Source organism: Mirounga leonina, unplaced genomic scaffold, assembly GCF_011800145.1.
Source record: "Mirounga leonina isolate KUSES-001 unplaced genomic scaffold, KU_Mleo_1.0 Mir_125, whole genome shotgun sequence".
Lineage (NCBI taxonomy): Eukaryota > Metazoa > Chordata > Mammalia > Carnivora > Phocidae > Mirounga > Mirounga leonina.
This window is the reverse complement of record NW_023270305.1, coordinates 68,980,256-69,007,983: the sequence shown is the minus strand read 5'-3', so window position 1 is coordinate 69,007,983 and position 27,728 is coordinate 68,980,256. Positions and strand designations below refer to the sequence as shown.

At 52.8% G+C, this 27,728-nt stretch overlaps 1 protein-coding gene across 7 annotated transcripts; it reads right to left on the bottom strand.

Moving 5' to 3' along the window:
- Positions 1-940: 940 nt before the first annotated feature.
- On the bottom strand, positions 941-22,529 carry LOC118008218 (tyrosine-protein kinase ZAP-70). 7 transcript variants are annotated; one of them, XM_035001723.1, is made up of 14 exons: positions 22,508-22,529; positions 21,572-21,680; positions 11,243-11,675; positions 10,433-10,593; positions 7,531-7,669; positions 7,360-7,441; positions 7,235-7,281; positions 6,993-7,041; positions 5,747-5,939; positions 5,002-5,208; positions 3,157-3,349; positions 2,925-3,065; positions 2,717-2,829; positions 941-1,449 (listed from the first exon to the last, which is right to left on the bottom strand). In XM_035001723.1, the coding sequence occupies exons 3-14, from the start codon at positions 11,642-11,644 to the stop codon at positions 1,326-1,328; spliced, it is 1,851 nt and encodes a 616-aa protein (XP_034857614.1). In that variant the 5' UTR covers positions 11,645-11,675; positions 21,572-21,680; positions 22,508-22,529; the 3' UTR covers positions 941-1,325. The 7 variants fall into 7 exon arrangements, with proteins under 7 accessions (XP_034857614.1, XP_034857612.1, XP_034857615.1 ...); XM_035001721.1 differs by having other exon boundaries at positions 21,281-21,680; positions 22,508-22,528; XM_035001724.1 differs by lacking the exon at positions 22,508-22,529 and adding an exon at positions 21,281-21,354 and having other exon boundaries at positions 2,921-3,065; positions 21,572-21,734.
- Between the last annotated feature and the right edge of the window lie 5,199 nt (positions 22,530-27,728).

Here is a 27,728-nt window from a genome sequence, read left to right as displayed (position 1 = left end):
GAGCCAGTTGCTCTAGAGAATGAGACAATGGCTGGGAACTGGGGATGGGGCCACTCACAGCTGAGGAACGGGGAGCAAGTTCAGAAAAGAAACACAGGAGCCTGCCTCTATTTCACTCGACCTGTTGGGTTCTATGCTCCAACATCCAATTTTCCATGTGGGGAGTGCTCGCTTTGGCAGCACATACACCAATTTTCCACGTGGGAAAACTGAGGCAGCAAGAGGTTGGGGATAGGACTTCTCAGTAGGACTGAGCCAGCACTTGGGACACCAGGTAATGAAGATCCCATCTGTGGCTGTCTGTGTCCAGGGAGGAAGGTGGGGCAGCTGAGTAGGGTTCTGGGTGATAGAATCACCTGAAGACACTTTAAGACACATCAGTGTTGGGGCGTGGGGTGGGAGGATGGGTTGGCGTTTGTTTAAACCTCTCCAGGTGATGGGATGCCTGGGTGGCTCAGTCGTTGGGTGTCTGCCTTCGGCTCAGGTCATGATCTCAGGGTCCTGGAATCAAGCTCCACCTCAGGTTCCCTGCTCGGCAGGAAGCCTGCTTCTCCTTCTCCCACTCCCCCTGCTTGTGTTCCCTCTCTCTCTCCCTGTGTCTCTGTCAAATAAATAAATAAATCTTAAAAAAAAAAAAAAAACCTCTCCAGGTGATGCTAACAAGCAACCAGCATGGAAAGCACCCACTTCACTCAATCCACAGACAGGGAAGCGGAGGCCCAGCGGCGCACCTGCCTCAGTTCCCAACTCTGCCATAGCTCCTCACTTGTACAAAAATGTCCTCAGGGCAGAGAAGTGGGAAGACCAGACCCCAAGGCCCTAGGAACCACATCCAGGCCCACCAAGAAAAGCTGTTTTCAGGCACTTCTCACTGACCCCTTCCAATGACCCAGCCCCTTTCCTGGTCCCCCTTCACCCCAGAAAAGATGAGGGACTCAAACAAGAGAGAAGCTGAGTTTATTACAAATGATTGAGGTCTTGCCACTTGAGAGTTCCCGGAGTCTTCCCCTTCAGGGCCCAGAGGAAGGAGGGTCCTTATTGTAAGCAATGCACCCTCAGCTCAGGGCTGCCCAGTAGATACCAGCCCAGGAGCAGGTTATACAATCCCACCCTCCCAGGGCCTTCCCTCCTCCCCCAGCCAAAGAGGACCGGTGACCAGGTGGGGAACACTAGATCAGTATGAGCCTGAGGTTTCAGCTGCCTGCCCTACCACAGCCCAGCTGGTTTGGGAAGAGGAGCTAAGCTGACTTCAGCCAAACTGGAGGTCCTAGGATGGGGCTGAAGCTGGGGCATCGCAGCTTGCAGGCCCCAAGGCTGGCTGGAGCTCAGACAGAAGCAGCCTCAGTCCCCTTTCCACACCCTGGGGGGCCTTCAGACTTGCTTGCCACGCTGTAGTAGTAGGCTCGCATGCGCTGCTCCACGGCCTGGAAGTCTGGGCGGTCCTCCCACCTGTGGGGGTTAGGTAGATCCAGGCCACTGACTACATCCCCACAACCCAGCTTCGGCTGGAGAATAGACACAAAGGGGGCTCAGAAAATCAGTGGGTTGTCAGGGTGTGGAGTTTGGGGTAATGGAGAGGTTTCTTGAGTATAAGAGGACTAGAATTCAGGTGTTGCCGTACCACGTAATAGAAGAGCTGCCGACATGCAGGATGTTGGGGGAACAATCTGTTGAGTGTTAACTGATGAAGATTAGGGAACTGGACTGATTAGGGAATCGAATTCATTGAGTGTCGGGGTAACAACTATCAACCAAGGGGAGCTGGGATATTGAATGCTGAAGTACTGCACATGTGCCAATGGCCAGTATATTGGGTGCTAGGTGCAGGCTTATATGGGTGCAAGGACGCTGCCCCTCATCTAGCAGAACATTGGAGCACTGACAGTGGGTTCAGCTAGTGGGGAGTTAGGCTATTAAAAATGCTAGCCTCTTTCAGTATTGGGGTGTTGGTGTACTGAGTATGTCCCAATGGGGGCCAGGTTAACACATGTTGGATGGACTGACCATTTATTATTTATCATAAATAGGGTGTCTATTTAATCAGGTGGCTTAGGTGTTTGGGTGTCAATGTCATAGGTGTTGGCCAGTGGAATAATGGATGCTGGGATAGGAAAGGTATCAAATGTTAGAATATCCATGCATTGCATGGCTCAGTGTAGGACAATAGCTTTTTTGGGTGCATGTTGCCTATCTTCTGATGGGAAGTTGAAATACTGACGATTTTAGGAGTTGGGGTGTTCAAGTGTTGACTTTGAACACCAGACAGGGGTGGAGGTTTTGAATATATTGAGTGTTTGGGTGCTGTAGAGGTTGCCTGTGAGAGTAAATAGGTGTTGGATGTTGGATGGTGGGGGACTGAGGAATTAGACTGGAGTATTATCCCATGCCCTGACCACTGGTACCATATTTTGGGTAAAAGAGTACTGACTTGTTTGAGAATGTGTTGAGTGTTGGCTGGTGGGGGACAGACGTTTTAGATGCTGGAGCATTAGGTGTCTACAGGAGGTGGTGCGGTGTGGGTCCATCAGAGCACCCTAGGGTCAGTGTGTTGAGGCACTGAGTGTAGGTGCAGAAAGTAAAGGTACCGAGGGTTGGAAAGGCTGTGAACTGGGCGAGTCTTGGGTGGGATGAGTTTTGGACTATTGGGCACCATGACCTCCACCCCAGGTCTAGGTGTCAGCTCAGCTGGGTACACTTCCCACCCACTGGCACTCACTTGTAGGTCCAGCAGTCACTCATGAGTGTATACATTTCAGGCGGACACTCTGCCGGGCACTCCATCCGCTTGCCCTGATCGATGAATGCTATGACCTCGGGGCCCTTCATCTTCTGCTCGAGCCAGAGCCAAGTGCAATGTGAGTAACGGGGGCCACCTCACTCTCACACCCCTTCCCACCCACCTACCCGCCTCTGCCCACACCTGCCTTGTAGGGCTTCTGGCCATAGGAGAAGGCTTCCCACATGGTGACCCCATAACTCCAGACGTCACTGCGGCTGGAGAACTTGCGGAAGTTGAAGCACTCGGGCGCATACCACTTGAGCGGCCACTTCCCTGCCGAGCGGGCCTGAGAATGGGGAGATGCTGCCAGGGCAGGGCTCAGGGACCCTCCACCCACCAACCTCATCCACCTGGGTGCCAAAGGGGCGGGGGCTCACAGTGTAGTAGCTGTCGTCGGCACCCAGTGCCTTGGAGAGACCAAAGTCACTGATCTTGGCGTAGTGCCGGTTGACCAGCAAGACATTGCGGGCTGCCAGGTCACGGTGCACAAAGTTTTTCTCTTCCAGGTACTTCATCCCCATGGACACCTGGTGCAGCAGCTCCGCCACATTGCTGACGGGGATCTCCTCTCTGGGGTACAGGGGAAGGCAGGGTCAGCTGGGAGGGGACAGCCCAAGTTCCCAAGGGGGCAAAGCCCACTTCTCTGACCCAGCTGAGCATGTGTTCATCAGGTGCTTGTTGGACATCTGCTGTGTGCCAGGCACGGGCTGGGGATATGGTGGGGAGGTGAACAAAAAAAGGCAGAAACCTCTGTCCATATCTAGTCTCAAGGTTCTACATTTCTCCCACATACTATGATTCCCAAACGTACACATTGACCTGCATCCTCTATATGCCCTTAGGGGAGATGTCTCACGGGCATCTCGAAAATAATAAAGACAAAGCTAGGGGCGCCTGGGTGGCTCAGTCGTTAAGTGTCTGCCTTCGGCTCAGGTTATGATCCCAGGGTCCTGGGATTGAGCCCCACATCGGGCTCCCCGCTCAGCGGGAAGCCTGCTTCTCCCTCTGCCCCTCCCCCGGCTTGTGTTTCCTCTCTCGCTGTGTCTCTGTCAAATAAATAAAATCTTTTTAAAAAATCTATTAAAAAAAAAAGACAAAGCTAAGTTCCTGATTGTTCACACACACAGGTGCACACAACCGGCTCTCCCCACTGTCCCCTTTCTCCGCCAGCAGCTACATCCTTTCATTTACTTGGGCCAGAGCACTAGCTTTCCATCAGCTCCTCTGTCTCACACCCAGCTTCCAATCTGTCAGCACACCCTGGCAGCCCTGACTTCAGAATCCCTTCAGAATCCTCCTACTTCTCTCCACCTCTGCTTCTGCCACCAGGGCCCAGCCCTCATCATCGTTAGCCTGGACCAAAAGAACAGTCACCTCTGCCCTAACCCCCCATGGTCTGTCCCCACACAGAAGTCAGGTCTGGCCGCTCCTCTGCTCAGAGCCTCCCAGGGCTCCCACCTCACTTGGGGTGAAAGTCCAAGGTCTCCCCATGGCCCACAAGGCCCTGCGTGATCTGCCCCAGCACCTCCCTACCCACATCAGCTCCCCCTCTCCTCCTCACGTACTCTGCTGCAGGCACAGGGCCTTCCTCACAGTTCCTCCGCTGCCCCTGGCACAAGCACACCTCAGGGCCTTTGCACTGGCTGTGCCCCCAGCCTGGACCGCTCTTCCCCCACAGCTACACTTGGCTGCCTCCTTCAGTTTACACAGGCCTCAGCTTCTCACTTTTCATCTCCCACCCTGACACTCCTAATCGTCTTTCTTATAGGACTTACTGTCCAACATACTCTCTGTTGTATTATAATTATTCTTGAAAACCTCTCTTCCCCAGCCAGAACACAGGACAGAGATCTTTGCCTCTTTTGTTCACTGATGAATCCCAAGGGCTGGTAATAGTCCCGATTACAGAGAAATTGCACAGTAAACACCTGTGGAAGAACTGACCGTGTGAGCCAGGTTACACCACAAACACCTGTGCACCAGTGGGGACGGGAGGTGATGGGCCCACGCCTCGGTGAGTGTAAAAGATCGTGTCTGTGAGGGTAAGAGTTGGAGGCATGAGGAAGCCTTGCTGTTAACGGCTCTGCCTTGTGGGTGTGAGTGTGGGCGGCGGGGTGTGCGGGGGGGGGGGGGCAGGAGTCAGTGAAAACAAGTGTGTGCTCATGGACAGATGAGCCTGCGAGGCTCCAAGCCCCACGTGCCCAGCCCGCCCCAGGGCTCACTTCTTCCCGAGCAGGAACTTGTGCAGGGGCCCGCCGCCCGCCATCTCCATGACGAGCATGAGGGCCTCGGCCTGGCAGACGCCAATGAGCCGCACGATGTAGGGGTTGTCCAGCTGGTGCATGATCTGTGCCTCGCGCATCATCTCGTCCTTGTCTGTCTTCTCCGTGCTGTGCTTCAGCACCTTGATGGCCACGTCGATCTGCTTCCTGCCGTGGCATGCACCTGAGTCAGCCCGGGCCCTGCTCAGCCCCTCGTGCCCACCCGACCGGCCTCTCTCCCCTCCAGACACGTTTGCCACCGGGTTCTCCCTTCAGGGCCCAGGCACACACTTCCTCAGCTGCCAGGGGCAGCTCACAGCCAAGCTCCTCACTGAGAACTACCCCTCACTGAACAAAACACCTCAACATTACACCCTCCCCAGGGGCTGCCTGTAGCCGGGGAGCGGTCAGCTCAAGGGTACAAGGGGGGCGTCTCTGCAGCTGCCCTGCGATGGGCGAGGCCTCTGTTGCAACTGCAGCTCGGCCCACCTCTCCCTGTCCCCGGCCTGCCTCTCCCACACTCTCAGGTGCTATCCCTGAGCCCTCCCAGTACTCCCCTAGCATGCAGTCTCCTGGCCCAGGGTCTGTCTCCCAGGAAAACTGACGTTGCATCCTGGCTCCAGCCCCCAAGGCCTGGGGAGGCCACTCCCGTCCTCTGCCCCCCCCCCCCCAGCGCTTCCCCAAACCACGGCAGGGGCGGCCATACTTGCGCATGCGGTAGACGCCCTGGCGTACTGAGCCAAAGTTGCCACAGCCAAGTTCGATGTCAGCCATGAGGAGGTTCTCCCGCTTCAGGAAGAGCTTCTTGTCCTTAAGCTCCTCAGGGTCGCTGTAGGGGCTCTCATACACACTCGTGTCCATGGGCATTGACTGTGCTTTCTCTGAGGACACTAGGCGTGCTGGGCACACACACACACAAGCATGCACTCCCAAGTCAGGATGAAGGAGTGGGATGGGGGGACAAGGAGGGCACGGCAACCCTGACAGCCACACAGCACATGCCGCAGACAGCGGTGCACCACCCAGAGCATGCCCAGGCACATGGGTACATGCGTGTGTTCATGTGCACGCGCGCACTCGTGTGTGCTCCTGGTCCCATCTGTGGGTGAGCTGGGAAGCCACATCCAAGTGGACTCTAAAGGCGTGTGGGTCTATGTGCACGTGTAACCACATGTGCCCCCGTGTGCTCACGCATATGCACGCATGGGTACTTTCACCCACATTCTGTGCATGATGAGGCCCAAAGGCATGTCTACATGAGTAACTGTTAGTGTGCCGGCTAGAGAACACACATCTGTGCGTGTGTGCCCACTGGCATGTCTGACCCTGCCCGGGTCTGTGGGTGTACCACATAGCCCATGTTTACCAGGGCTCCAGGATGGGGCTCTGCGTGCACATGCAACCATGTATGTTCTCTGCACGCACACATGGACAGGCTTGCATCTACACGTCAAACACATGAGCATCTGCAGCAAGGCATTTCAGGAACACGGGCTCTAAAGCCCACCTGCCCGGGCTCAAATCTCGGCTCCATTACTGCCGAACTGCAGGACCTCATTAAGTTACTTGCCTTCCTTTCTCATCTGTAAAATGAGAATAATTGCCATGACCACATCATCTGGCATATCAGAAACATTCCAGAAGTGCAGACATGCGTGAGCGTGAAGCATGACTGGCACATAGTAGGTGCTGGACAAATGTGTGTCTGTGGCCCAGGCGGTACTCCCCAGCATGTCCGCATGCCCCCCACGTATTGTCCAACATATGTAATGTACGTGCATACAGGCAGGCGTGATGGACACGCACCCACGCAGACGTCTATAGGCACAGTGTATGCACGGGGCAAACCAAGTCAGGCCTGGCCCATATCCCTCCCCTGCCCCAGCCCAGATCCCAGCCAGGGACCTTGACCGCAGCCTGGCATGAACCCCACACGCACACCTCCAGCTCACCTGGCTCAGGGGTATACCCGTCTGAGCTGGCGTCAATCCGTCTGGGAACCTAAAGGTCATGAGGTCAGCAAGGGTCAGCAGGACCCTGAGCTGGGGGCACCCAGCCCCTGGGACTCACATCCTCTGAGCAGTGCTGGGGGCGTCCCACTCTCCACCCCAGCCTCGCCTTGGGAACAGGACCCATCACCCACCTGCCTGGCTCCACCCCTCAGGACCCAACCCTGGGGTGCCCGCTAACTCACATGGGTCAATGTGGATGGGTGGACTGGGAGTGTGGGTGCAGCAGGCTCTGGGGGAGCAGAAGGGACAGTGAGGGGTGGGGCACGGGGCCTCCCACTCACCCCCCGGCCCCCACAACCCCCCTCACCTGCACTGGCACTGGTGTTGGGGCAGGCGTCCTTCAGGCAGTAGATGAGCCCATCCGCCTTCAGCTTCAGGTACTCCACCAGCTGTAGGGAGGTGGGCTCAGGGCCAGGGCTCCTCTCTTCCCCAGGCCCCTAAGCAACCCCCCAGCCACAAGGTGGCTGGGCAAGCTTACCTGCCAGAGAGTGTCAAACTTAGTCCCCTCAGGGATACAGTATTTGCCCGCCTTGTCCTGGCTGATGAGGTAGTGGTACACAGATTTCCCATAGATCAGGGACAGTGCGTAAGTGCCCTGCTCCTTCCGGGGCCTCAACCTGGCAGGGGGAAGGAGGGGATATCACCCCTATAATCACCTGGGCCTTTCCTGGGGTGACCCCCTGCTGGGCCCCACTTCCCACACACACACACATGCACACGCACACACGCACACACCCATGGGCGCTGCTCCTGATAGTCTCATAGAGAAGTGGCAGGGACTAGGGGCCCCAAGGTCAGGCCCCACTCAATGTCCAGACTTCTTGGTAACAGGCTGGTGGGGTGGGGTGAGGAAGGGGAATGAGAGGAGAATGGCAGGGTCCACAGGGAGACTTGTTCTGATTTGTGCAAAGGTGCCCTGGGACCTAGCCATGGAGTTGTGCTTACCTTTGTTGTTCTTCGTGTAAAACAGAAAGGAAAGCACTTCAATAACTAGACTGGTGGGCTAGCCTGGAGGTTATAGTCTCTAATTACTCAGACTTCAAAACCTGAAGTTCTGAACGGACAGCAGAAACTCAACAGCCAGTGCTCACTGGCAAACTCTCTTTGGAAAGAGATATGTGAGTTCATGAAAGAAGAGCTACCAATTCCCCCATAATAACCACATAGGCAAAGACATGGGTGTGGTCACCATATATATTTCCATGCCACAAATTCTACTTTATTTACCAAAATAGGTGGTATTTATTTACCAAAATACCAGTAGGTGGTACCAGTTCTTTGTCCTTGCTGTTCAAACTTGAACTTAAGCTAGAAGTACCAGCTAGGAAATCCATGTGGATCTCTACTTCCGAATATAGGGAACTTGATAATAGTGACAAAAAGAAGAGCTACCATTTATTGAGATACTGGTTCTAAATTCTTCACACAGTTGTCACTTAATCTTGACAGCATCCCCCACAAGGTAAGTCCTATTAATGTGCCCATTTTGCAGATGAAGAAACTGAGGCATATGATTACATCTCCTGCACAGTTGGTTAGCAGTAGAGCCAGGATTCAAATCCATTTCTGACTCAGTTAATTGCTAATAGGACCGACAGCCAGCTCTGTCACATGATCATCTGTGCCACCCCGAGCAAGTCACTGATCCTCTGTCTCAGTCTCCTCATATGTAAAAAGAGACAACTGAACTACGTCAGAGGTTCTTAACCTGAAAAGGGCTCCAAGGATGAGGATCGGGTTCAACTAGGATCTCCTATAGCTGTACGCAAAATCTCTGGGATAAACATGGTTTGGGTTGAGAAAGGAGTTCAGGGATGTCTGGGTGGCTCAGTCAGTTAAGCATCTGCCTTTGGCTCAGGTCATGATCCCAGGGTCCTGGGATCGAGTCCCACATCGGGCTCCCTGATCAGTGGGAGTCTGCTTCTCCCTCTGCCTGCCACTCCACCTGCTTGTGCCCTCTCTCTCTCTTTCTCTGACAAATAAATAAGATCTTTTTAAAAAAGAGAGAGAAAAAAAGGGGTTCAGCTTCAGAAAGATTCCCAAAGGGGTCTGTGATCCAGAAGAAGTTAGGAAACACTTAACAACATCCTGTTAAAGGCCCTTTGCAGGGGTCAGGTTTCTTTTCAAGTTGAATCAACCAGTACCACAAATCCTGCAATTACGCAGAAAGCTGTGATAGCAAACAGCATGCGGTAAAATTCCAACCATTCTTCAGCAGCTCTGAACTGTGGTCAAGAACAAGCATGGCCCTGGTCTTAATTCCAGGCCTGAGTGGCATGCATCTTTCTATCACACCCTACACCCTTATCTCAGAACTGGACCCGTTCTGGCTTGTGACAAGCATCAGGATCCACCAGGGGTATTTCCCTCCCCCCTGCCCCATGCAAGGTTCTATGCCTACAGCTTTGACCTTTAGCCCCCTAACTATCTCCATACTGAGAAAGCAATTCTTGACTAGAGGAACCACAAGAAGAATCTACAACAGCCTCTGTCCAAAGCATGCCTTGCCTAATTTTCCAATAGTCTGGCTCAAAGTAGCTGCTTCTGGTCTCTTGACATTGGCCAGCGTGAGTCACTGTCCCTAATAATGTCACTGCTCCAACTGCCTCTGAACCTCAGTGTCAGCTCAGTCTCTACACTGTACCTGATCCTAGCTCCCTCAGCCTCAGCCTCCTGTGGCTCTTGCTGGCCCTACCTGCCTCTATGACTTCAAGCTTGACATCCAAGGCACCCACAGCTAGTCAAAGCCCTTGGCCCTGGCTCTCCTGACTCCCCTCTTACCTCAGTAGACCAGTTAACTGTCATAAACTCTACAAAAAGTTTGCACAATTTTCCTTGGGGCACGGAATCTTCCATGGAAGCTTAAGACATAAAAGAGGTCAAAGCTGCGGTAGGACGGGGACAGCTGCTGGTAAGTAGCAGAGCCTGGATTCCCACCCAGGCTCTATTTCATTGATTCATCACTTTTGTCCTCCTGCTCCACAAGGACAGAGATTTGTGTCTGTTTTGTTCACTGCCATGTCCTCAGTGCCTGAAACAGTGCCTGGCACATAGTAAGTGTTCAGTAATATTTGTTGAATGGAGAGAGGACATTGAAGCAGGCAGAAGTTCAGCTACTTGCCCAGCATCCCCAACTGGGAAGTAGCAGAGCCTGGATTGCCACCCAGGCAGCCCAGCTCTGGAGTCCTAACCACTGCAGATCCCTTCCCATATAATGTCCCTTCGCACACTCAGAAACACACTACCGCCTTGCACATGTTAGCACAGATGCACCCCCTCATGGCCCACCTGCACGCTGAGGTCTGCCCCAGCCTCCAGGATTCCGGGCAACAAGCCCCAGCCTCACCACCCCAAAGCCCCAAGCCTCAAGCCCCACATACAGGAACTTGCCGTCGGTCTGCGAGCCCGAATAGAGTTTGCGCTCTGCCTCCTCGCGCGTCAGGCTGCTGTGGTACCAGGGCATCCGCTCGTGAGCTGTTGTGGCAATGAGCTTCTCCACCTGGGGAGCCTGGCTGATGATGGCCTGCTCCAGCGCCTCGCCCTAAAGAAGGGAGGATCGAGGAGACTTGTAACTGTCACCAAGTGTCACCAAGGGGCCAAGTGCGCAGCCAGAGGAAGCCTCTTTCATCTCCCGGGCCTTCCTAATTGCCACCGTCCCCGTGAAACCCTTCACCCTAGGCGCACCTAGGGTGAGTCCTTCAGGCAGCTGAGGACAGCCTCCCCCCTCCCATCTCCATGATCCCTCTCCCATCCTCCACCCATCCAGAGCCACGCCCCAGGCCCCTCCTTACAGGCGGCCCCAAGCTCATCTCCAGCTTGACGATCTGACACTGGTGGTCGTGTATTGCAGGCTGTGGAAGACCACCACCCACCACCCCCGCTGGCAGTGCCCCCAGCATCCTCTCAGGCCCGGCCCCCCGCCCCCGCCCAGCGCGACCTCCACCGGCCGGACCGGCATAGACGTGCCCCAAGGCATCGCTCAGGCCCCTCCCTCCGAAGCCTCCGACTACGTCCCGCCCCCACCCACCCCTCCAGCGTCCAAATCTGGCGTGGCACAGCAAAGCCCGGGCTGGCGAAGACGACCGTTCTCCCCTGCCCGCGCACCCAGGCTCTCCAGGCTCGGGGAGGCCAGCTCTCCCCAGGCCCCTCCGCAGGCCCCGGCCCCGGCCCCGAGGGCTCCGCGCTCGCACCTCCAGCTTCCAGGTCTGGCGCACGTAGTCGCGCACCATGGCGTCGCGCAGGCAGTCGAACACCCCCGGCTGCGGCTCGAGTCCCGACGGCCGGTTGCATGGCTTGCGCAGGTTGCAGGGCAGCCCGTCCGGGTCGCGCGAGTAGAACTCGCAGAGCTCGGCGGGGCCGCAGTGCGCCTTACCGCCGGCGATGGCGTAAGTGCCGTTGAGCTGGCGCTCGATGGGGAAGTGGTGGAAGCGCACATCGTGCACGAGCGAGAGCACGTATCCGCCCAGCGAGCGCAGGCACTGGCGCAGCAGGAAGAGCCCGTCGGCCATGCCCGCCAGCTTCAGGTGCTCCTCGGCCTCGGCGCGCGAGATGCTGCCGTAGAAGAAGGGCAGGTGCGCCGCGGGGTCCGGCATCGCCGCCGCCGCCCCTGTGCCTCGCCAGCCCCTGCGCGTTCAGAGCGAGATGGAGGGCACGTCAGGGTCTCGGCTTGCCTTCTTAAACAACGTCCGTTGGGCCCAGAGATAGTGGGAGCGAGGCCGCATTGAGGGGCATCCGTGCCAATCGTGCAGAGCCTGCTTTATGCCAGAATCGCCTTGGAGAGGAGTTCCAGCCTGCTGGGCTCAGATCGGAGAGTCCCCAGCCCTCCCCTGACTTTTCAGAGACTTTGTGCGAAGCGCCCAGACACCCCCACTGGCCCCCACACACCAGCACCTGGAACCATTCATTCATTTCCCAAACACGTGTTGAATTACTGTGTTTCAGGCTGGTGCTGGAGATAAGAGTGAATAAGACAGACATGGTCCTGCTCCTGAAGACAACAGTCTGGGGGACATATTAAACAAGAAATAATTACAGGCTGAGGTCCATGTCATAAAGGAAATAAATAGAGTGATACTAAGAGAAGAGGCCACTGTCACCTTCTCTGAGGAGGTAGCATTTGAACTGAGATCTGAAGGATGAGGAGGAGCCAGCTTTTCAAAAATCAGGAAAGGGAGCACATCACGCAGAGGGAACAGCAACAACAAAGGCTCTGAAGCTGGAACAAGCTTTGTTCTTCAAAAGAACCTTACTCTATTAACCTTTCCATGGAGTCCGCTCGGCCTTAGAAATTCCCCTTTGCCCTGCCCCCTCTGCCTTCACGGACAAATTTCTAGAAAGCATAAACTACTCTGAATATCCATCAGTAAGAGATTGGCTAAATACATTAGGGTTTAATTCCAATGTGAACTTTAATACCGCCACTAAATAAAATGAGATGTGCAATTGAAAATTATGATCCGGAGTGCCTGGGTGGCTCAGTCTTTAAGCGTCTGCCTCCTTGCTCGGGGGAGACCTGCTTCTCCCTCTCCCGCTCCCCCTGCTTGTGTTCCTGCTCTCGCTATCAAACTGTCTGTCAAATAAATAAATAAATAAAATTTTTTTTAAAGAAAGAAGTATGATCCAATGTGGAGAGGAGAAGGAATTAAAGATATTTAGATAAACATCTAGTAAGGCAGATAACCTAAAATTATCTGTTTTTAACTTTCTGGGGTTATAGTATAATGACAGATATCTTTTTTTTTAATAGATTTTATTTATTTATTTGACAGAGATATAGAAAGAGAGCACAAGTAGGCAGAGTGGCAGGCAGAGGGAGAGGGAGAAGCAGGCTCTCCTCTGAGCAGGGAGCCAGACATGGGGCTCGATCCCAGGACCGCAGGATCATGACCCGAGCTGAAGGCAGCCACTTAACCAACTGAGCCACCCAGGCGCCCCATAATGACAGATATCTTGATAAGCATTGGATTATACAGGTGTCTGAATTTCTCAAAGAATGTACTAAAATTTGTTCATTTCAGTGTATTTGGACCCTTTGGTTAAAAAAAAGAAGAAGAACCATAAAATATTGAATGCTAGTTAACAATCTATATGCAGAAATATTTAGATCTGGTGGATACTGATGATTGTATTTTACTTTGAAAAGCATCCAAAAAATAACATCAACTGATGGGTGGACAGATAGGTAGACAGATACAGTCAAGTCTTACTGTTCAGAGTAGTTCTGTAAAGTTATTGCAAACACTGAATTAGCAGATACTAAATGATTGCTCCTAGAGGAAATCCAAGGTTAGGTTCCTCACGTCTCTGGTCACAGCATTTTCATCACCTGATCAGTATATAACCCTGTTTCTGCTTAAAGACACAATTTGATATATATTGATTCATTGACACTGACTGTTCAGCCAACAGCACTACAACTCTAAGATTGTCTGACACATACTTTTCCTAGAAGACACATCACAGCCTTCTTGCACTTAGGAACACAAGAAAGCACATCAGCACTACACTGCCATTTGAGGACACTTGTTTACAGTGTGAGAAAAGGCAGAGGAGTGTCCCCTTGTTTGACCTCAGTGGGAATGTGCACGTCAGTTGACTCAAATTTCTTGCTTCTCTGCATGTGTTCCTGAATGACTATGAAAGGGCCTCAAGTATTTGGGGGTTACAAGTAAATATTAGCAAGTAGGCTAAATACAGAATCTGCTAATATTAGGATCAACTGCTTGTGACAAAGTGAATATAACAATATTAATTGTAGAATCTACAGGGTGGTTAACGGGTATACAACTAATTCTTCCCATTTTGCTGTATATTTACAAGTTTTTATATAATATTGAAAAAACTTACCTCCCCATAACAACTTCCAGACATTTCTCTAAGGTGGGCCCAGCAAGACCACCCAGGCATAGGTTGTGTTCAGGGGATGATCCTTGGGTGCCTTTCTTAGTTAAGCAAACGTAAGCAGGGCGTTCAAAGAAGGCTTTTGTGGCTTGAGAAAGGCTGCATTTCCCTCTGGGTGTCCAGGGACAGGCTAGGATGGGCACAGGGACTGAGAGGAAGATACTGGAATGGGAATCAGGTGAGGTCTGGGTTGGGGTAGCCAGAGGAGGAGCAAGAATCTGCATTCTAACCCGATTGCTCCTGACATTGGGGTTGGGAAGGCCAGGCTTAAGGGGATTCCTGGATGTCCTAACAGTTACAGGCAAGTGATTAATCAGGGACTACATTTGTGTCTCCACCTGGAGATGCAGGTCACCATTCCATCAGAGTGTTGAAGAGTCAAAAATGTTCCTAGGTATTTACCCTAGAGAAATGGAAACTTGCATTCACAGAAAAACCTACACAGGAAATGTTTATAGCCGCTCTGTTCACAACTGTCAAATTTTGGAAACAAATCTGCCTCCGCAGATGAATAGATAAACTGTGGTGCCTCCCTACCATGGGATACCACTCAGCAATAAAATGGAAGGAAATGCTAATACCCACAACACATGGGTGAATCTCAAAGGCATCACGCTGAGTGAAAGAAGCCAAACTCAAAAGGCCACAAACTATAATTCCATTCAAAACCGTATCAGTGGAAAACAATGCATCAGTGGTTGCCAAAGGCTGGGGGCCAAGGGGAAGGATTGACTAGAAGGGACATGAGGGGATTGGGGAGAATAGTCAATATTTTGATGGAGATGGTAGTTTCTCAGCTGTATGCATGTGTCAAATCTCACAGAAGTTTTCACTAAAATGGGTGAATTTTCCTGTATGTAAATTATACCATCATTTTTTAACGAAAGGAACTGGAAAGTATAAACAAACCAGACACTAGAAATAACTGACATAGGAAAGAAAATGCTGTCTATGCTCCTGCTCTACTTTCTTGACTCCCACCCCCTCACCAGCCTCACAGCCTCACCCACCAGGATGCTCTCTAGGCTAGAGAGGAAGCACTGATATCACCACCTGGTGGGCACGAGGCAAGCACCAATGCCCTCCTCAACACTGGGTCTCCTGAGTGAGGGACATTGGTGACCCCTCCCTCCTGCTTGAGCCTCTTGGCTCTCCCCAGTCCTTCCCTGACGTGTCTCCTCCCTCTCTGATGGTTCCTGCTCTGTCTCCTTCCCCAGCCCTGGTCCCCTTACTTGGGATGTTCTGCCTATGGCTATAATCGTGCCACCATGCCCACCTGTCTAGTCTAGATCTCTCTCCTGAGGTCTGATTGTGTGGTATCACCTCCTTTGATCTCCACCTGCTGTATCTATTAATAAAACCTGAGATCCAGATCTAACTCGCATGGTGTTTGTGGTTGGCTAAACCCCACAGTTTGTTTCCCATGAGCTGAGCTCCAGGGTCTGCAAGTTGCTTCTCGGCAATTTTTCCCCAAGGCCTCCCTTGCTCAAGAACTTACTGTGGCTCCCTCTGCCCACTTCATTGAATCTAACTAAACTCTTCAACCTTCCCTCTGCTCCAGCTGGGCTGTGCTATTCGCCCTTCTTTCAAGTGCACTTCCATACTTTTATCCATGCAGTGCCCTCTACTGAGTATACCCTCCCTACTCTTCTCCATCTTCCCAAATCCAGCCATTCCTGCCTCACAGACTTGTATAACTGCTCCCTATACACAGGACACAGGACCAGGCAGCAAGATGGGGGCTTGTCCAGGGGCTGTGGGGAGGGGTGGAGGTAGTGAAGCTGGTCTCTGGGGCAGGAAGCTGTGGCAGGAAATTGTCAACAACACAGTTTGAGAAGCTCCTCCCCACAGTGGCCACAGGTGCAACCTGGGTAGCCAGAGACGGGGTTAGTGCAGAAGGGGGGGTGGGGAGAAACTGGCCCTTGGGGCCCAGTTCAGGGCCATAAGCCATGATTGGCCATCTCAGATCAAAGGCCAAAGCATCCAAGAGGCAGGAGCCTTTCCCATGCATTCTGAGCTTTATCACAACCACCCTGTCTCACTGCCAATAACAACAACAGTAATAATAACACAACACTGCCCGGTAGGTGGGTCCTGGGCTTAGCCAGCCCCGTGTCTGCTTTTGCCTTCCTGTGCCCTTCTAGGCTGTCCTCACTAGTAAGCAGGGGGGTGAGAGCTGGAGTGACCAACTTTCCAGTTCCCAGAGATGCTGAGGAGGCCAGAGGAAGTAGACAAGAGGAGGCAGAAGATGAAGAGCCAGGGGGACAAGAGGCTGGAACATCTGTCCATGCAGCACTGCTTCAGGCCAGGCCAGCATGGACCCTTTCCTTTCAGAGGAGCTGGGCCAGTGTGCAGCCTCCTGATGGGACTAGATGTGGTTGGGAAGATCCCATGTTTCTATCCTGAGTCATGTCCCTATAGACTCCATGGCTTTCCGAGGAGATAAGCCCACCATGAGACCCTCCTACCCCATTCCTGCCTGGACTGACCCCATCCAGCCTCCCCATGAGCTTTGAGTTCAAAGATCCTAATTTGGCCTTCTCTGAGTTCACAGCTCCACTGAGAGATGAGGGGACACCAGGCTTGTTTTCACAGCCCAGGCCCTGGGAAGAGAAGGAAGAAACCTGTGGTTCTTGGTCAGAAGGATCTACCTGAATTTCCACCATTCAAGCATCCTCCTTGAGTAAAGGTAGGGTTCAGTTATATCTATTCCAGAGAGACTTGATACTCCAAACATACTTCAAAGGAAAAAAGGCTCAGGTGGTCAAACACATTTTCAAAAGCTATGGAAAGCATATTAGCATATTAAAGGCTCTGAGAGGCACCTGGGTGTCCCACTCTTGGTTCCTGCTCAGGTCATGATCTCAGGGTTGTGAGATTGAGCCCTGCGTTGGGGCTCTGTGCTCAACATGGAGTCTGCTGGAGATTTTTTCTCTCCCCCTCCCTCTACCCCTCACCCTCCATGCCCCCCTCTAAAATAAATAAATAAAATCTTAAAATAAATAAATAAATAAAGGCTCAGGGCGCCTGGGTGGCTCAGTCAGTTAAGCGTCTGCCTTCAGCTCAGGTCGATCTCAGGGCCCTGGGATCAGCTTTGTCAGGCTCCCTGCTCATTGGGAAGTCTGCTTCTCCCTCTCCCTCTGCCCCTTCCGCCCCCACTTGTGCTCTCTCCCTCTCTCTCTCTCTCTCTCAAATAAATAAAAATCTTGTTTTAAAAAATATAAAAATAAAAGCTCTGAGAAGACCTGCATGGAAGGACTGTTTTAGCTTTGTTTTATCCCCACTCCTATGTAGCAGAGCCTTGAGAGTCTACTATTCCACAGAACATACTCTGAGCATCAAAAGCCCCAATTAGATGTCCATTGTGAGAGCCCAGAGGGGAGACTGAGGCAATCAGGCTGCAAAGGGAATGAGCCCATCCAACTGGACTCGGTGGGAGGGGGTGGGATTTGCACCAGCCAGGCCTGGAGGCTCCATGAGCTGCCCTCAGCCAATGACCGCACCAAAGGCACTGCTGGAATGGGGGCCCAGCCCTCTCTGCCCATCCTTCCTCTCACTGATCCCCAATCTCCTGCCTGAGACCCAAAATCCCCCCTAAAGCCACACTTCCTGCTCTCTAGTCCACAATCATGGTGGGCCCCCCCTCTGCCCACAAATAGAGCAGCACAAGCAATTTCAGCCAATAAAATGCCACCTTGGTTACATTCTAAGTCACAGTGACATCAGTTGGCATTGGGCCATGGGTGGCGATTGGGTCCTTCATATTTTTTTCCTGACACCAGGGGATCAGATTTCAACCACAGAATCAGGGATCTAGTATGCAGTAGTGGTGGGGTCCTGGGCAGTGAGTTAAGCTCAGCAGACCCCACCTAGAAAATGGTGCAAGCAACAGTGCCTGGCACTGGGAGATTCCGGGGATTCCATGGGATAAGACTCACCAAGCACCAAGCACAGCACTGGCCTGCCATTGTGTTATCATGTCCTTCGCTGCTCTCAGCCCTCCAGGACTCCCACCTCACACAGGGGTAAAGCCCAAGTCCTCACAGTAGCCCCCAAGTCCTTATGCAATCTGCCCAATCCCTTCTTTGTCCTCATTCACGCCCCACCAGCCCCATGGGCCTCCTTATGTCACTTGTTCAGGTCACTTGATCAAATCAGGTTTGGTCCAACCTCAGGGCCTTTGCCCTGTCTGTTCCCTCTGCCTGGACCCTCTTCCCTCAAAACCCCTCACTTTAATCAAGTCTCTGCTTAAATATCACCTCCTCCTCCAAGAGTTCTTCTCTGACCTCCCTCTCTAAAATCACCTCCCCTTCTTCAGGATAGAGATATCCCTGACCCAGCTTTATGATTCTTCACCACCAAAAATGTGATTTATCCACCAACTTGTTGACATAGGACCTTTGTCCCCTGCTAGAATGTAAGCACCATGAGAGTGGAGATTTTGTCTCATTCCCCAACCCTGACCAGCAAGGCACATAGTAGGTGCCCACACCCTTCTTCTGGCCATATGCTTCAGTCCTCTCTGTTGTCCCCTCCTCCTAGAAGTGTTCCATGATTTCCACCCCTCCCTCCCCAAGCTAAGTCAGGCACCTCCTCTCTTGTCCCAGGGCCCGTCCTCCCCACATCACAGCCCTGATGGCCGTGTATGACCACTGTCTGTTGACTCCTCTGTCTGTGACCAGGCTGAGCTCCCCGAGGCAGAGCCTACAGCTGCCTTGTTTTCTACTGGAGCTCCTGCTTCCTCCCAATAAGCACGTGTCAAACAGGTAACAACAACAGCAGCTTCTGTGCCGGGGACTTTACTATGAGCATCATCCACTTAATCTAAACCTTGCCTCAACTCCCGTTAAATGGGAACTGTTAGCCCCATTCCTCAGCTAAAGCAACTGAAGCTCAGGGAGGTTAATGTCATGTTCAAAATCATGTGGCAGTCAGGATTTGAATGCAGGTGTCTGACCCAGCAGACTGCTCTCACCACTCTGGAGAATGAATGTCCTTTAGGGGACAGAATCCCTTGTTCTGAGCTGGATCCCTTGGGGCTTGAACCCTAGGCTGGCAGGTGTCCCTGCACTCTGAGCTTCCTTTGACCGTCACGGCCCAGAGTGCTGGGCTGTTGTGGGGTTGGGATAGGTCCTTGCACCCAGCAGACTTGCTAAGTGTCCGCTGATCCACTGGGCAATGCTGTGAGAGCAGTCCCCCCACCCCAACCCCTGCTGCCTTGGTTTAAGGGCCGTGTGAGCTCAACAAGGAGCTTCCCTTTGGAAGCCTGGGTGTCAGGCTCTGTGACTGTAAAAGGGAGATGAGGAGAGGCTTAGGGGGTGGGAAAGGTGGGATGATGAGTCGGGGGGACAGTAGGGTGTTGTCCTGTGCATTGTGGGGTGTTTAGCATCATTTCTGGCCTATATCTACTAGATGCCAACAAGACCCCCTAAGTCATGACCAAAAATGTCTCCAGACATTATCAAATGTCCCTGGGGGGGAGGTATAGGGGGTGCCAAAATTGGCTCCAGTTGAGAACCACAGCCTATGCTTTGGGTGGGCGGATGTGCAGGGAGGGGTCGACACGGTGAGGTCTGGCTGCTGCAGCCCCCAGGAGAGTCTCCAGAAGCAACGAAGTCCAGAGCCTGACCTCCCAGAGCTAGTAGTGACAGTTAGAATTACAGCCACGTGCTCAGATAACACCTACTATGTGCCGGGCATCTAGATCTGCAGCTGACCCCAGAACAACACGGGTTTGAACTGCTCAGGTCCAGTTACACGCAGATTTTTAACAGTACAATAAATGTCTTTCTCTTAGGATTTTCTTCATACTATTTTATTTCGTCTAGATTACTTTATTGTAAGAATACAGGACATGGGGCACCTGGGTGGCTCAGTCGTTAAGCGTCTGCCTTCAGCTCAGGTCATGATCCCAGGGTCCTGGGATCGAGTCCCACATAGGGCTCCCTGCTCTGCAGGAAGCCTGCTTCTCCCTCTCCCACTCCCCCTGCTTGTGTTCCCTCTCTCGCTGTCTCTCTCTGTCAAATAAATAAATAAAATCTTAAAAAAAAAAAAAAAAGAATATAGGACATAACACATATAACCTACAAAGTATGTATTAGACTCCCTATGTTATCAGAAGGTTTCCGGTCAACACTAGGCTCTTAGCAGTTACGTTTGGGGGGAGTCAAAAGTTATATGCAGGTTTTCAACTGCGTGGGGTTTTAGCACCCCTAAGCCCTGTGTTCCTCAAGAGTCAAGTCTATTTGTTCACACCCCATGAGTGAAGGATTTATGGACCCGGGACCTGACACACACAGAGGTACAGTGACCTGCCTAAGGTCCCACAGCACACACAGCAGGTAGCTGAGCCAGGACTCAAATCGAGGCCGCCTGGCTCTACAGTGTACGCTTACCACCGTCCAGGCTGTGTCCCTGCCAGCCCCGTGTCCCTGCCGGGGCTGCATGTGGGAGGCAGGAGGACAGGCACAAAAAGGTAAAGGAAGCACCGCACCGAGAAGAGCCTTCTGAGGTGGCACCCAAAGATTTTTCATGCCAGGAGTCCCTGGCCCTAAGCTCTCAGCAAAGCTTTACTAAGCACCCACTGTGCGCTCACTACCCAGGCTGAGACAGAAGTAATGATGCGCATCTTGAGTTGTTCACCACAGGAACCCCGTTCCTTCCTGCTGAGACTCTTTCCTGCCTGGGACATTTTTCCCAACCTCTTACCCAAGAGTTAAGAGCCAGGCACCTGCAAGGTGCCGATATTTGCCTCTGCATTTAACAGATGCACAAACTGAGGCTCAGAGACTCCAAGCAACCTGCCAAGGACACACAGCAGTTAAGCAGGATGCAGATTGTTTTCTCCTTCACCTCTCTGAGTCCCCCTTGAACCTGAGCTCCCTTATAAGTGGCTCAAGCTTCCTGGGCCCCCGATAGGAATCATCTGCACGTGGTTGTTCAAGTTCACAGCCCTGTTGAGCCACCCTCATATTTATGGGGCTGGTGGGGGCAGGGGGCAGAGCACATGTTTGCTCTCTCTGGAAGATTCTCTGCTTCCTGGAGCCAAGGGTGTCACCCTGACGGGGCCCAGCAGGAAGCGAGGGACTGAGCAGACATCGCTGTGTCCCCCGGACATGACCACTCAGCTGACACTCTGGCAGGGAATCTGCTTCCCTCAGGGTGGCCGCAAGGGGTGTCTGCTTCCTCTTCCACCTGGACACCACCCATCCCAATCCTACAGCCCCTCCTGGTCCTTCCCAGTGGCCTCCTAACTCCATCTCCCTCCACCAGACCCAGGCTACCCATGGAACTGGCAGCCAGGTGCTGTTCCATCCAGGATGACTTACCTGGAGATGTGCAGATGATATCGAGGCAAATGGGCTACAGGTCTCTGGTCCCCAACGTCAATAAACAGCTGGTTCTGGATGAAGAATTGGACCCAAGAAACTAACTTGGCTATCTCTGGAGCCCAAGCCCCCCGCCTGAGGCCCTGCGGCTCACCGCCCCTTCACATGCCCAAGCAAAGGGTAAGTAGGCTATACCGACAGAATCTTCACCCTCCACCAGCTGCCCCAAGTCCCCCGGGGTGTGGCTGTGGTGACGGGACAGGGGCAGAAAGCCGGAGGGCGGCCACTCACCTGGGCCCACCGGCAGCCGCACAAAGGCCCAAGCCAAGCAGGGACCAGGGCCGGAAGGCCTGGTGTACTCTCAGCAGCTGGTTTCTCTGAAACTCAACTTACTTCCTTGCTGTGAAGACAGGAAAGGGGGCTGCGTCTGAAGTTTACGCCAAAGTCACAAAGTGCTGTGTTCAAGGAAAATCGAAAGTCATGTGTTCCGGGGAGGGCAGAGGGCATTTCGCGTGCCAAGCAGGGCCTGCCCTGTGCTGGGGGAAACCAAGGTTAGCTGCAGGTGGGGGGGTTATGCAAAGTGGCAATTCCAACAGCATCCCCAAAGCCCGGGAGGAGAAGGAAAGGAGCGATGTGTACCAGAATGGGGGGTGGAGCAGTGGCAGTGGGAGGCTGATCCCCAGGACTCAGTGGAAACAGGAATGGCCCCACTCCCCCTCCTAGGGGGAGGGACATGGACCCAAGGCCTGCCTGGCCGAACTGCTCCTAAGAGTGATTTATTTATTCCACAGGCAGGTCAAAGCTGGAGAGAGGAGAAATTTGCTCAGTAGGGCCATACCCCAAAGGTTCAGAGCACCTACTGTGTGCCAGGCACTGGGAGAGCAATGACACCCCTGTCCCTGCCCCAACATGGGTCACAGGCTAGAGGCGGCGGCAGCTGAGTCAACAGGGAGATCAGGGCTGGGATGGTAACAGCCTGGGCACCATGTGTATTCAAAGGAGCCCCAGTGCACGTGGCGGGGGTGGGGGGAGAGGGGTAACCAGAGAAGGATTCTGAGAGGGATCAGCCATTTCGTCAAGACACAGAGACAGTGTGTCCCCCAGTGCCCACCTGCTCCCAGCCTGCCCCACCTCGGACCTTCCCCACAGGCTGTACCTGGCTGATCCCCACCTCCTGCTCTGGCCACAGCCTCCTCATCTTCATTTCCTCCCTTCCCTCACACTCACCCACACCCATGATGACAAAGGGGCCACCCATCACATCCACTCCCTGCTGCATGGCCACTGCCTGTGCTTGGTCTCCTCTCCCTCTGGTGCCCCAAGGCCTCAGGAGACTCTCCTCCACCACTTCCTTGCCCTCTTGAACATATGGGGACGTCTTCAGTGGCTTGCCCACGCATGCAGCCTCAGGAGTGGAAGGGTGCGGCCATCCTAGACCCACTGTTGAAACCCCAAGAACATTTCTTCTCTGGGTTCTGCCACTCTGGGGGACGTGGGCTCAGCCCCCCACAACCTGCCTGAGGTTTCCTCCATGCTCCACCCCAGGCCTTCTGTCCTGGGGACCTCTCTCCAGTCTCTACTGTCCCCCAGTTCCCTAAGTCCCCCTCTCCCCCCTTCAAGAAATCTTTTTTTTTCTGAGTTCCTGCCTGGGATACTTTTCTCCTACATCAGTTTCCCCCAAACTGTTTTTGCTAGAAACCTTCCCTTTCTCCACAGGCATCGTGAAACTCAGGATGCAGAAAAAAAAAAAAAAAAAAAAAAACCTGTTTCCACACTGGATAACCCTTTCTGGAGGGAGAGGAGAGGGTGCCAGCAGAGTGAAGAGAGTAGAAATCATAGCACCAGAATCACATCATGTACAGGCGTTGGAGTAGCTTTTACTGAGCACTTTACTACATGCCAGACAACAATGTAGGCAGTTGACAATTTAATCCATATATAACCCACTTAATTCATTTTCCAGATAAGGAAAGAGAAGCCCAGAGAGGTTGAATAACAGATACCAAATGGCCAGGCGGGACTGAAGCCCAGGCAGTCTGGCAAAAGAGCCCACCCGCTGGTGGACACAGGAGAAGGGAAAGACCTGGAAGGTGAGCAGGCTGCATGGGGAGGGCCTGAGGGCGGCCTCCAATCTCTGGGGACATCAGGCCTGAGAAGGGAACTTCTGGCCTCCTGTGAGGCACTGGTTCGGCGGCCCTCCAGCCCCCTTGCGGTCCCAGAGGTTGCTTTCTGAATCTACAGAGGCCAGGCCGGTGCTCAGAGGCAGACAGTTTGAGATTGGCTTGCAGATAAGGCCGTGTGTTTTGCCAAAGTGGAGGGAGGTAGATGGGTCTTTTGAACATTCAGAGGAAAGAGCAAACGGATGACGGATGGAAATGTGGGCTGGGAGAATTGCAGTGCATTTGTCCCGGCTGGGTCCACACAGGTAAAGAGGCTTGGAAGAAATTGGTGGCTTGCTGTCACGCCTCCAGGCCTTTTCCCACGCAGTGTCCCAGCCTGAACTCGCTTCCCCCACCTCCTCAACCGCCTGACACCGACTCCTCCTCCAGGTCAATGATGAAAGGTGGCTTCCTCCAGGAAGCCTTCCAATCCTCAAACTGAGCAGGGCCCTGTGTCAGTTTCACCTGATTTTCGAGCAGGCCACACTCGGCACCAGACCGCTGCTGGGGAAACCTCTGGCATTTGGATAGGGTTCGAGGTTGGGAGGCGGGGGAGGTTCCAGCCTGCCAGAGAGGGATCACACCTCAGCACAATGATCCCCAAAGGGAGGACAAACACCCCCCTTCCCCGGGTCCCTCCTGAATTTCCTCCCACCTGGGGAATCACCTGGCTGACCAGACCATGGTGACTTTAATCTCCTTGCTCTTTCTGGTTCTGCTGCTTATACCTCAGGGGCCTTGAGCAAGCTACCTGGGCTCTCCGTGCCTTTTCTCATGTAGGATATGGGGATGATAATGGGACCTACCTCATAGGGCTATTGTGAAAATTAAAGCAAGCCTCAAAGCAAATGCATCACTATTGCCAGCGACACCACTGACTACCGAGTTTCCCAATATCTAGAGTGTGCTGGTGATGGCGTGCACGCCCAAGGGCAGCAACGGGGTTCCCTTGCACCCTCCAGAGGCAGTTCTTGAGTACTATATCCTACCAAGCACCACTCAGGATCCTAAAGGTAGAAAGTGACACCCCTTAAAAATCCAGCATAGTTTAAGTCAAAAGAAAATTGATTTGCCACTCCAGCCATATGCGGTGCCCTTCCCTGGGGGCCATCAACTGGCTGGCTCCTTCTTAAACACTCAAACCACAATGACAGTGTTAACGTCTTCAGATAGTCCTTTGGGGCTCCCTATTTATTTAACACTGAGCACCTGCTCTAGGTCACTACAGATCTGCTGCGAACAACACCGATGAAAATCCCTTCCCTTTGTGGAAGTGACGTTCAACGGGGGGAGACAGAGAAGTAACAAATAAGTATTCTATCGAGGGTAGCAGGTGATTTCAAGTGCTAAGGAGTAAAATAAATCAGGAGAGGGTAGAAGAGGTAGGTGGGTGTGTGATTTTTAATAGACAGGTCAGGAGAGGCCTCGCTGAGGCGCTAACCTGTGAATTAAGACTTGAGGGAGCTGAAGGAGGGAGCCATGCAGAGATGAGGGGAAAAGCATTCTGGGGAGAGGGAACAGCAAGTGAAAAGGCCCTGGGGCAGGACGGTGACCACTGCGAAGTGGGGATCATCTTGTTCCTGGTTGTGTCGCCAGCAACTGGAGTGACACTTAGCACATAATAGTGGTCAGTAAATATAGCATGGATGGATGAAAATCCCAGGTATCGCCTTTAGGAAAAGCTTGCTCAGGGCTCAAATGATGCTTCCAGGTTGTTACCTCCTCCACTTGAAGACTTCATTCTCAGACAACTTTTCTTTCTGTGGTCTGACATAGTGACTCAGCAGATCTTACTCAAAAAGCAAGAATCTTGAGTAAAATCTATGAGATCTTTAAAACTCTGAGAATGGGATATGATTCACTGACATATTTTATATTTGGAAAATGTTGCAAAATACATATAGAGAGAGTTATCATTTATTTAAAAAAGAAGGAGGGGAAAGAGAAAAGAACCTATCTCTCCATTTTCCCAGCAGAAACTCTAACACAGTTCATTGGCTGAGTGGATCACATGTCCATCCCCCAACCAGTCCCTGAAGCCAGTGGATGGGATGTGAGAGTGGCTTAGGACTAGGTCACATGCCTCACGCACACCACATTGAGACAGAGGAGAAGAACCCAAGGGAAGTCAGAAGCTATGGCTGGAAGGAGGGAGAAAGGATGCTGGGCAGGCAAAGAGCCAAAGTGTTGCAAAATAATCATAATAGCTAAGATTTATTTATTCCTTTATATTGAACGCTACTGTATGTTGGCCCCAGCAAAGGTGCAATGCTCACAACAACCCCACAAGGTAGGTTAGCCCCCATTTTACAGATAGAGAAATTGAGGCCAAGAAGAAACTGAGGCTTGAGATTTCACAGCTAGTGAGAGGCAGAGGCTGGGAGCCCAGAGCCTCCACAGGGCTCCATCCTGAAATCCCCTGTGCTGTTTGGTGTCTGCCCCTCACCCAGCCAGGGTCAGGTTAGCTAGACCAACCACTGAGCTGAAGGTGGAAGCCCCCAGCATGAGAGCAGACTAAGAACGCAGGGAGACATCTCCTGGATAGAGGAAGAGGTAAACCCAAGCTGAGGCTCACAGTGGGCCCATAGGCAATGGGGAGACCACTGGCAGAGGCTAGAGGTCATTGACCCTAACTTGTTCTTCAAATGGAAGCCTGAGGTAGGGGTGGGAGGCCAACAGGAGGATGGGCTGCTTCTCAGTTCTAGGGTTCCAAGAGGTTGGGATGAGGATGGGATGAGGGTGGGGGTGCAACCTATCAGTAGCTCAAGGAAGAGTCTGGTATTTATGGTGTGCCTGCTGTATACCTAAGCCCTGACAGCCTCATGTCCTCCCAAGCTTCCAAGGGGATACCAGCAACCCACTGACAGGAAGGCTGTTCTACCTACTCTCCATGGTGTCCCCAGCCCCGCACAGTGCCTGGCATACAGCAGGTGCTTAATAAATGGTTCTTGCTGAATGAACCCTGGGAAGGAGGTAAATGCTTACCCCTATGGCAAAAATAAGGACACTGAGCCTCAGAGATGGTCAAGGCAGGACTGGTACTGGAGTCCAGCTGAGCCCAGCATCCCAGGGGACCGTTCGTGGGATATGCCCTCCCTTCTTTCCTCCCTCCCTGCTCAGTAGCAACACTGTTGGGGGCTTGGGAAGATGATGCCTAGGCCAGCACAAGATGGGCCCAGGGCTCCCAGGGCTCCAGGACTCCTTGCCCACATGAGACCGCCAGCCACCTTTGGGTATATGAGCTCCCTTGCCCTCAGACAGCGCTATAAGTTGCCCCCCAGGAAAGTCCACAAAACCTGCCATGAGCAGGTACCTCTCACAGTCTGTCTTTGGAAGGGTCCCTTCCTACAGCCATTGATCCAAATCTAGGTTCTCAGAGCTTAGAAGGATTTGGTTCAAAGAGAGAACATATTTTGGGGGGGGGAGGTTTTGTTTTTTAAAAAGAGGACAGAAGGGCGCCTGGGTGGCTCAGTCGGTTAAGCGTCTGCCTTCGGCTCAGGTCATGATCCCAGAGTCCTGGGATCGAGCCCCACATCGGGCTCCTGGTTCAGCGAGGAGCCTGCTTCTCCCTCTCCCTCTGCCTTTCTCCCTGCTCATGCTCTCTCTCTGTCTCTGTATCTCTGTGTCTCAAATGAATAAATAAAATCTTTAAAAAAAAAAAAAAAAAAGAGGACAGAAGATCCCACTTCTCAAGGGAAGACCCTTGAAATTGGAGTGGGATGTATGCCAGAGGGTCCATGGAGTTTGCCCAGACTGAAACCAGTAGGGCTTGTCAGGGGTATTAACCTGGACTTAAAGAGTCACAGTGACTCCCTGGTGCTGGTCCATCCTCCAGGTCAAGGCTTGGACCATCCCTAGTAGGACTCAAACAAGAAGAAAGTGGGCTGATTATTCACTGGGGAGAGAGGGGTGCAGAGGAATGTCTCACTCAGACCCAGCCTGGCCTTGACCTGTCCCCCAATTCCCCATGGCTTAAAGCTTTGAGGGCTTCCCCACTTTGGGAGAGCAGACAAGGAAAACCACATGGCCGGGAAAACCAGAGAGGGTGCCCTTAATATAAGCCACCCACCAGACCTGGTTTTCCAGAACCACTTCTATCCCTGGGGGGAATGCTTCACTCACTCCACCTCCCAAAAAAAGGAGACCAGAAGTCCTTCCCACTCATTCCTCCTCAGCAGGTCCCAAGGGTGACAGGGGCCAGGCTACTCAAAGGTTACAGCACAGACCCTGGGTCTGGATTAGAATCCAGGCTGCCCCCTTAGCTTGGGGCCTCTATCAGGTGATCTTAG